The 10,040-nt window shown below is 48.0% G+C and overlaps 3 protein-coding genes across 4 annotated transcripts in view; all 3 read right to left on the reverse strand.

Moving 5' to 3' along the window:
• Positions 1-6: 6 nt before the first annotated feature.
• Positions 7-1,504, reverse strand: LOC131890198 (uncharacterized). The gene has a single exon (XM_059239504.1). The coding sequence runs from the start codon at positions 1,257-1,259 to the stop codon at positions 36-38; it is 1,224 nt and encodes a 407-aa protein (XP_059095487.1). The 5' UTR covers positions 1,260-1,504; the 3' UTR covers positions 7-35.
• Positions 1,505-2,443: 939 nt separating this feature from the next.
• LOC131890195 (uncharacterized) lies at positions 2,444-4,957 on the reverse strand (the record flags this gene model as incomplete). The annotated part of the gene is given in 1 exon segment (XM_059239498.1): positions 2,444-4,957. A coding segment is annotated over 1 exon segment (2,382 nt). The 3' UTR covers positions 2,444-2,501.
• Positions 4,958-5,487: 530 nt separating this feature from the next.
• Positions 5,488-10,040, reverse strand: part of LOC131890192 (serine/threonine-protein kinase PRP4 homolog) — a 7,398-nt gene continuing 2,845 nt past the window's right edge. The window contains exons 2-8 of one of the 2 annotated variants that reach the window (XM_059239495.1): positions 9,729-9,862; positions 9,576-9,629; positions 9,443-9,500; positions 9,044-9,148; positions 8,797-8,969; positions 7,679-7,990; positions 5,488-7,605 (exon numbers count right to left, since the gene is read on the reverse strand). In XM_059239495.1, coding sequence (XP_059095478.1) covers positions 5,689-7,605; positions 7,679-7,990; positions 8,797-8,969; positions 9,044-9,148; positions 9,443-9,500; positions 9,576-9,629; positions 9,729-9,862 — 2,753 coding nt within the window. In that variant the 3' untranslated portion in view covers positions 5,488-5,688. Of the gene's footprint in view, positions 7,606-7,678; positions 7,991-8,796; positions 8,970-9,043; positions 9,149-9,238; positions 9,360-9,442; positions 9,501-9,575; positions 9,630-9,728; positions 9,863-10,040 lie in introns of those variants that run through there. The other variant, XM_059239496.1, reaches the window with a different exon arrangement.

Consider the following 10,040-nt stretch of genomic DNA (forward strand, 5'->3'; position numbering starts at 1 on the left):
GGGGTCAATTTTGAATACACGAATTCGTATTCATTTCAAATTTGAGTCTGTTCCATCCATCCCCAAGCGATGATGGAGATACGACCCTGGTCTGAATACTCTTCGGGTGGAATTTGAGGGATTCCATGTCGCCATAGGATGTTGACGTCCTTGCCAAATGTGTAAATGGTGCCATTCGGTTGGGGCATCGAGATAACTGTCTTGGTTTGAGCGTGCTCAAATGCTGCATCTCTTTCCATGCCAAACGACACGGCCACGGTCATGTTTTGAGTCCGGGCTTTGTCAGGCTTGAGAGCCGCGGCATCGTGATGGAACGGTTTCCATTCCGAAGAATCTCGGTACCAATTCAAACGTGTTGCTTTGATATCCATCTCGAAGTAGTCCCGAATGCGATCCAATATCATGTGGAAAGTGGGACAAGCTGCTTTCCATTTCAGCTTGTCATCGGCTATCCAATGCGAATCATTGTGCCAAGATTGCCACAACTGGTCGAGATTGACGCCGGATTGCTCAATTTCTACCAAAAGTTTGTTATAGATCGTCAAGTCATTTTCGGCACAGAACAAGTCATTCACCACCAAAACATCACGCGAGGTGTATTCCCGGTTATACTTCTTCAACCCGGGCGCCGCGGCCAGAATCCTCATCTCTGGTGGCGCATAGGACGGATTGAAGTTCTCCGTGTTCCGCTTGGGTCGTGGTAGATTGTGCCTAGCCGTATTTTCAGATTTACTCTGCCCATTCTCTCTCGGATGAAGCCGCGGAGCTTCCCGGCTCGACCCAAAGTTCCCACCCTTGCCCTGTACCCTTTGATGTCGATTCCGCCCATTACCCGACTGTCCATTCCTACCCCGCCCTCGGCCTTCTTCAGGCGACGCCCTGTCATCCACGTGTCTTTCCTCTTCCTGGTTTGAATTTGGCGGTTCGGGTTCTCGACTCCGCTGATTTAAGCGATGCCGTAAATCGTTCTGGTCCAACTGTTTTTTGGCATTCAATTTCTGCCTTAAGTCGTCGGGTTGGTCTCGAGGCTGTCGGAGCTGTCCGTTGGGTACGGCACCACGACCTCGGCCGTTCCAACCATGACCAGTATCCTCCCGATCTTGGCGTTGTAGTTGCTGTTGTCCATGAATGGCTCCTGGTCGATAGCGCTCAATGGAACCATGACGCTTGGGTGGCAACACTTTCCGATGGGGTTCTTCATGGTCATCGTCCTCTTCTTCCGCCCAATTGGACATTCCCACGAAATCTCGGTTGGACATGTTGATCAAGGACTTGGCTCAGTCGATCGTGTTCAATCTGCAATGCCGAATAAGTTTCAGATATGACGGCCAAGCTCACTAAGTTTGCGGTCTCTATGGGGATGGAGGAGAGAGAGAGAGTGATTGAGCAACGCTAGATGTGTGAGTGTGTAGGTGGAGAGAAGGAAGCGTTTCCGCGTAACCACACAGTATTGCGGATTCTACGCTACGATTATGTCAGGGAAGGTATAATGACAATCATGGCCAAATCCTACAACTTTATCTCGAAAATATTTTGTGGACTATTTGTCGAATTGGCCGCTACAAAATTTAAGCTAGTTTTAGCTCTTAAAAATGGTCAAGCGCCGCCATAAATATATGTAGGGGGAGATTAAGTTTTGGCCTTTGGCTATGCATTCTGGTATGTCGTGGTAGGATGTAATCGCTAATGTTAGTTACTGATATGAATTAAGGCTCAATTCATTTAGTCAGTACGTGGTCTGAAGCAAAATTAGACCGTACAGCTCAAGACACTACCCACTAGTCAATGTTGGCAAACCTGATGTGAAGGGAAATTGCGCAGGAAAACATAATTCGAACGCGAAAGATTATTAAGCGCATTCACTCAACCTCCAATCAAATTTTTGGTTCCATTTAAGCTTTCCTGGACTCTTTGCTTTGAAGTAGGAGTACATCCCCTCGAAAATAATTTGGCAAGGACATTTTCAATACTTGCAGCAATTAATATGTCTTCAATACTGTAAATTGGCGCTTCTTTCAAGCTTTGTCTGTCTACAATCTTAACACTGTTATTGCACATGACACACGCTCTTAAATTCGATTAGTAAATGCCACAATTGATGAAGTTGATACAATCGATATAATGGATGACAAAGATTTTTTCACATCGTATGGAATGAATAATTTCGATATAATATAGGTATATATTTCAGGTCATCAATAGCCTTTACATTCGGGCTCTTACAAATGTAACACCAGAAAATTATCTCTTGATCCACATTCTAGGGCTCCATGATAATTAATACGCATCCTTGCACTCCTTCTCGATGTCACAAATTTTGTCACAGTAGATTTGGGAAAACAAAGTTAAAAAATGGGTCATTAGAGGTGGCTGGATCCACGGATCCAAACCGAACCATACTTGACTATCGAGTCTAAACATCTAAACCAATAAACACCACATCAAACCTGAACAACTTTTTATTAGCAATGCCAATCATCAGAAATTCGGAAACACGTTTCTCAGACGACGACGGTCTCAATCTTGACCTCTTTCAAGGAGCTTTCTTTGGGTTTAAAATGCTCAATCACGTGCTCAACCAACCCATCAATGGTCCAAAGCTGGGTAGGAATCAGTTCTTGATGTTTGCGAAGGGCCGAATAAACGTTGCCTGCCAAACTCGCCTCGGATTTTTCGTACAGTCGTTTCAATTTGCTCAGATCGAATCCAGCAAACGCCACTAACTTAACCATGTACTCTGCGGCCTTTCCGATAAACCCTGGGCTTCTATTCAATTCCTGGTTAGAGTCGGAAAACGAGCTCTTCAGTGCAGCAAGGGTCCGGATTTTTGCTCGAAAATTCGCCAACGTGGCACCGTACTTCTCATTGACGGCTACATCCAATTTGTGGATGTGATCCGCCAAGCACTTGTCAGCCACTTCTTTGGTGAGCTTTCCGCCGTTGGTGGATATCCCTAGAGTACTCTTGGCCACTTTGATGCTCCCGATGCAGTTTCCGTAATAGTCGATGATATGGTTAATAATGTCCTCCAATTTCACGCCAGGGGGCGGCAAAGCGTTGAATGCCGCTTTCAGGGTCAGTCCGAAAAGGCGGCGAAGTCCGTTGCGATTGGCGTTCTGGGATTTGTCCTCGAGGTAGATGCCCATCAAGCGGTCGTGTGTGTAGCCACTTTTGATGACGATATTGACCACCATGTCGGCCAGAGTCTCGGGATTGGATGCAGGCAGTCCTGGGCTTTTGAGGATGGTCTTCACAAACGAGGCCTTGAAGCCCATCAGGCCATTGGCGCATTCTTTATAAGCTTCTAGCTCTCTTTCGCTGACGATGGGTGGAGGTGGGAGTGGAGCGCTCTTGATCGCTCCATTGGGGATGGGCGGAGGAGGCACATTCAGGGTCATTGGCCCAGGATAGGGACCCAGTAGAGACGTTGCGTGGGACAAGTCCGCTGCGTCCTTGGCTTTGTCCTTAGCATGCTGGTCCTTGGCTAAGGTCATGAGATGGTCGAAACTGAAGTGACCGTGGCGCCTGAAGAAGGCTACCACCAGCTTTTGGGTCCGAATGGTTTGATCAATGACCGCTCTACTCTTGTTCATCATCCGCTCCAAAAACGTGGTTCTCAATTTCAACTCGAGTTGAGCCAGACCCTCTTGCTGGTAGGATTTGAGGAGTCCCTCGAAATCAAATCCGGCTTGAACCAGAATCTGGCACATGCCTATGGCAACTTTTTGCGGCTCGGATAGGTATTTCTCCTCATCTTGCTCACTAGGAGCGTAAACACTGGCCACGATGAGCTCGACTTGTTCGTCAGCGAGCTCATCGGCGATAAATAGTTGCAAGGGCAGAAAAAGTTCCAAGCGTTCGGCTTCTGTTTTGAAGTTCACCAGCTTCAAGATCTCTCTTGATTTCAAATGATGAGCAAACTTTCCGATGAAGTTGCCGAAAGAGGGCTTGTTCTCCAGGAGACGTTCCAAACACTGATAAATGCCCTCAGCTCGACCGTCGGGTCCGCGATTGGCGTGGTTGAAGCGCTCTCCCACTGTATTGTAATACACATGGGCCAAGGACAGTTCCAGTTTCCCGTTCACCATGAACCGCCAGGAGTGTTCCTTGGCCACAAAATTGCAAAGGTCAGCCACGCCTTTGACCACATTGGCGAATCGGTCGTAAAGGCCGGCCTTCATAAAAGCTTTGATTACATGAGGCAAGTCCTCCTGGAGATAGGACAAGAGGATGACGCCATCAAATGCCGGTCGGACACGTCGACAACCCTTCTCCAGGAAGTCGAGAAATGACACGAGAGAATGATCGCGAGGAAATGTGGGAACCAATTTGGAACCCACTTTCATGAACATGGCTTCGCGAACCTTGAAGAACACGCCACATGAGATCAGGTCAGATTGGTCCACGTTTTCCGGGAGCATACAAAAACTGTGTGAGACTCCATGAGGCAAGTATGTCCCCAATTGGATCATGGAACCCGAGACTCCTTCGCGGTCTTTCCACGTGGTCAGATCCACCGTGGCAATCAAATAATTCCCAGGCTTTATCACGGGTTGAATGGGACTTGGGACGGATTCATGAATGACTGGAGGGGGTGGGGCGGATAATCTCTTCCGAGTTTCCTCTTGTCCCCGAATGATCTTGGCCTTTTCCATTTCGATTTCTCGTCGCATTCGCTGCATCTCTTCTCGCTCGGCCCGTACCAAGTCCAATTCATCTGGTTCCTGATGAATGGGACGTCTCGGTGGTGGACTCGTGAACTCAACCGGTAGAGGGAGTCTCGGAGGGTGATCCACAAATGCAGTAGAATCCCTCCATCGTGTTTCGAACGAATTCGAACCGCTAGACTCATGGTCACGAGGCCTCCCCGATCGGTTCCACATGATGTCCTCGAGGTCTGACTCTCGGTTTCGATTCCGATCAACCACAGGACTTGGAGATCGACCTCTCCGCTCATAAAAAGCCGTAGCTAGAGAGTCTGAGTGCGTTGATGATCGACCCGCAATGGGGCTTGGAGATCGTGGTCGATGTTTGACACCGTCGTAGAGAGCTCGGTAGTCATTGAATGATGATCCAGCTCTGGCTAAAGGAGGCTCCATGTTTAGTGACGGATTTCGTCTACGAAGCGTTTCCCTAAGATCAACAGCACTTTGCCTATGGCTACTTGACATGGACATTGACATGAGGGACAGGCGCCTCGCCTCCCAAGAGTGGGCGGGCCTCCGAACCGGAGACAGATCCCGGATGGGACTTCGAGAACGCCTTCGTGCTCTGTCATCTATTCCATAACGAAGAACATTGTTAAGCATAAGGAGAGTGTTCAAATTGTGCTTGGATATCTAGGTTTGAACTCGGATGAATGGTTATGATTGAGAGTATGATTTAAATTAATATTCTTGTTTCTAGTTAGTAGTTCACTTACCGATAGTTCGGCGATGGCCAACGTCGGTGCTTAAGACGAATCGTAAATCTGCAAGGAATCGAAGGTTGAGTCAGATCCTGTTAATTCACTTCACTTTAACGTCACAAGATTCGACGCTCTTGAGCTCAAAAATTCGCCAAAAACATCGACATACGAGAATAAGATAAAAGACCAAGAGATAAGTTTGTTGATGAAGAGACGGCTTTAATGATGCATCATTGTGTTTGCCCAAGCATTATCAAATCCCATTATTAGCTGTCATGTCTTCATTTCTTAGCACCAAAGCCAGTGAGGTCATTGGGATCGATGCCAAGCATAGCCAACTCTTCCGGATCCATTTCAATGGAGTCCTCGGTCTCAAAAGGCGATGGCTTGGTAGTCTTGGCCGAAGGTGGGGTCGATGCTCGTTTCGGACTGGCGTGCTTCTCCATCATGTAATCCAATTCCGTCTTGGGGACAGGCATTGGAGGTGTGGGGACTTTGGGCGGGCGGGTGTCCAGGCCGGCCATTTCGTCCTTGTCCACAGCGGCGGGTAAAGGCGGCAACGGGATATCGGCGGGTGTGTCCAGGTTTTGATGTGAGGGAATCTTCATCATGACTGGCTTGGGAGTCCTCATTTGAGCGACCTTGCTCTGAATGTGTTGCTGAGCAGCGGCCAGAATGGAGCTGATATCGATGGGCTGCGGAGTCGGGTTCTTGGGAGGCTGTTGAGCTTGCTGATAACGCATGGCCAATGCCTCTTGAGGAGGGGGCGGTTCAGTGGGCATGGTGGCGGTGATGGCCTGCATATACATTTCCCTTGTGATCCCGTACGACGACGACGACGACGACGAGGGGGCCGACGAGGCGGGAGCACCAACCGATTGGTGGTGAAGTTGGTCGGGATGAGGCTGGACCACCGTGGGCGGGGGAATACTCTTCAAGTCGCTTCTGGGACCAAATCGGGTGGCTTTGGGCATTTCCCTTTCTTCGGAAGGCGGAGCACTGGTTCGTTGAGGCGTGATGCTGGAACGCTTAGAGCGACCCGGCATCTTTCCTATGACCGGAGCATTGGCCTTCTTACTCCCTGGGGAAGGGGACGTGGCCTTCTTACTGTGGCTACCCCATTGAAGAGCCACATGAGCTCGGGGCCCCTCGGGCAGTTTTTGGTCCTCGGGGGTCTTGGCCCGCTCGGGCTCCACGGGCTTCGGGTGCGGCACGGGATGCGACTCTTCGGTTTGATACACGGTGGCCCATCGACTTCTCTTGTCCTCGTCTTGCATTTTCTGCCTCTTCTCCATGACCTTGGCCCGAATCGATTCCAGATTGGGATCGACCCGCTCTTTCATCTGCGGCTGAGACACCCAATCGTCCAGGTTGATCTTATCGTTTCGATCCGACTTCGGCGGCGGCGGGGGCGGCGGTGGTCTCGGCGCTTCGGGCGCGTCTTTGCGGGTCTCTCGGTGAGAGCGATCTCTTTTCGGACTGTCGTCTTTGCGGGATCGCTCTCTTCGTGGACTTTCATCTCGTCTGGACCTATCTCGCCTCCGTTCTTCTCGCTCACGACTCGATCTTCGTCGACCGGGACTGCTTCTGGAGTGCCGCTCAGGACGGTCAGATCGGCGGTCGGACTCTTTGGCCGCCGTCTCCGCTCGCTCCACCTCATGTCTACGTTCCGGATCTTTCAACGACTTGTGGTCTTCGGTTCGAGGCCCTCCTCTGTGCTCTTCCGTGCGAGAAGCTGTTCCTACGTTGTCCAATAGCAAAAGATGAGCTTTCTCCATAATTTGCGAGCGTTCTTTCTCCGCTTGTTCTTGGATCTCTCGCTCTTGTCGGGCTTGATCAGCGGCAATACGTTCCTCTTCCCTGGTTCGAAGCTCCTTGACTTGTTTCTTCAAGACGATATTCTCGGACTCGAGTAAGTTGATTCGGGCTTGAAGTTCTTTGCAATCCTTTTTGGACTTCATGAATGCATCCGACATCTTGGCCAAGAGAGCCATGAGCTCATCGTTGTCTCGAGGATTCGAAGGCGTGATTCGAGCACTCCCTTCCCCTTTAGCGGTCGATTTTTTCTTCGCTTGGGTCTCCATATCCGATCCTTCTGACTCTGAAGATGAGGTAGATCGTTTCTTGTCCTTCTTTCGTTTCTTCTTTCGGCGCTTGGACTCGGAATCCGATTCTTCTGCGGCTGAGCTAGACGAATTCTTCAAGAGGAAAAAACAAGCAAAATAGTGATTGATATCTTGCAATTGAATACCAAAGAAAAGCTCTTCATACCTTAGATCTCTTCTTCCTCTTCTTCTTGCTCGATCCATTGGAGTTCGTCTTGGCTTTACTCTCGTCTTCGCTAGAGGTCGAAGGAGCTCGATGATCCGAATGTTTATTGCCCCTCATCTTGGTTTCGGGTTCCCGTTCTTCAACCCGAGGACTCCGACTTTGAGCTCGCTTCTTGGGCTTCTTGGGCACGGGCGAAATGCTTCCACTTCTGGATCGCGTTTTAGACACCACTTGAACGACGGCTCGTTCCAGGGTCGACTCGACTTGCCCGATGATTTCACCCATCTTTAGAATTCGAGCTTTGAGTTCTTTCTGCAAAGCAAAATACATTATGAATGTACAATTGAATGTAATGTATGAATGAAGTTTATCAATTGTTAGTGGAGCTATATTGGGAATAGGAGGAATTCAATCCTAATACAACCTTTGATGCAGACGTGTTTAAGCGAAATTGGATAAAATCGGATACATAATGCTGTAGAATAGCTTGCTTGAAAGCCATTTCAAGCTCACGTAAATGGGTTGCAAACATATTAATTCACAAGAAAGACTGAAAACTCATAAAATTTACCCAAGTAACACCTAGTTTGATATGAATTCAAAGTTTTCATCAACCCAAGAAGTCTCAAATACAGCCCTACTAAATGCAAATCGCATAAAATCTCATTCTTATCAACAAGGGTGGGAAAAAATGTTTTGTTTTGCTTTGATACTGGAATAACCAGATTTCCTTCCACGATTCTCCAAGCCATTAATTTGGTTAAAACCGATGTTTTAATACATTTCGAAATGAGGACGCAAAGGGCATCGCTGACGTATGAGTTAATTTGGTTTTCTCATTTTGTCCTCAAGTTCGAAAATAATTCTTAGTTTACTTGTTAACCCACATCATTCGAAAGGTTTCACAAAATATGATTAGGTGTTGTGAACGATTTCAAAATGGTATGCCGAAACAACGAATCGATCATTAGTTTTCAAATTTCAGACCAAGATGTCCAAACCATCAAATAATACACAAGTGTTTTTTATGTGTTCATAATTAGTTTGAAGAATTCATTAATTTTGCATTAAAACACTTCAGATCAATACTTCACTCCAAATGCGGCTTGTTGTCTCACCTGGATCCTGGCATTTTCCTTCATGATAAGATCTTCATGTTTGGCTCCACCCGCTTTGAATGTTTCTCGTTGTTCCTTCAATTTCATGAGCTGGTCTTCAAGTTTCCTCATGGCTTCTCGATACTGTTGCCTTTGGGCCTTTAATTTGTCGTGCTCGTCTTTCGACATGACCACTGGAAATATGAATAATCAAGCCTTGTTAGAGAGTGACCCCTAGTCTGGTTCCATTTGGTCCGAACCAACCAACCTTCTGATGATTTGGGAGCACTCTCGTCCGAGCTTGAAGATGCAGATCGGTGGCTTTTCTTGTTAGATGGGCTTCGTGATTTGCTTCTGGATTTGCGGGGCAGACCTGTAGAAAAGACAAGGGGAAAAACCCATGCTGATCCATTAAAAGCTCGGAGCAAGGACCGAATTTGAGCGCTTCGAAGGACTAACATACCTGCCCTTCACCATTGACCAAGGACGAATTCGACGTGGAGGGCGAAAAGGGCGGGCTCGATGCACCACCAAAGTGGTCTTGGCACATGTTTTTGTACAAGTAAACAACCTAGATCAATGGCCTACCAGCAATTTTTTGAGCTCAAGATTCAGTCAAATCCCTGAAAGTCAGAGACATCCAGTCAAGAACACCTAGCACACGAACCTGAAGGGGACCTCCGATCGTCGTTGAAATCCAGTAGCGGAACTTGATTGGGCAGATTCTGCAAGGAGGAAACAACAACCTTTTCTATCCCTTCGGTCCTTTACGGTGAATCACAATGATGACCTGAACTTACCGAGCGCGACCTGGCGTTGTAGGTTGCCTGAGGTGGTGACGTACCAAAGGATCCCTATCAAGAAGAAAGTCCGACATGAGTTCCAGGAATGAGCTAGAAAGCCTTTGGCTTTCTTGCGACGCTAAAAAACTAATTGCTGGGCAGTGGACTCACTCGGCTTTTGGTCAACGTGTCCAGAAACGCATCCGTGCTCCGAGTCCAATCATCCGCCATTCGGCCGGAATTTCGGGGCGATCGAGAACGACGCGAGGTTCGCCGATCTCCGGAATGTGGCGATCGTCGGCGAACTGAAATCGAACGGAAATGATCAATAAGTTTTCAATCGCTTTCACATCACGCATTTCAGTTGCCTTTCGAGGTTTCCTAACTGGGAATCGGGTCATGCATAAAGTAAGTATACGGATAATAAAGCATTTAAATGAGTCCAAAATTAAGGGTGATATATTCCACGCCTGCATTCAATCG

Source organism: Tigriopus californicus, chromosome 11, assembly GCF_007210705.1.
Source record: "Tigriopus californicus strain San Diego chromosome 11, Tcal_SD_v2.1, whole genome shotgun sequence".
In the NCBI taxonomy this organism is placed as follows: domain Eukaryota; kingdom Metazoa; phylum Arthropoda; class Copepoda; order Harpacticoida; family Harpacticidae; genus Tigriopus; species Tigriopus californicus.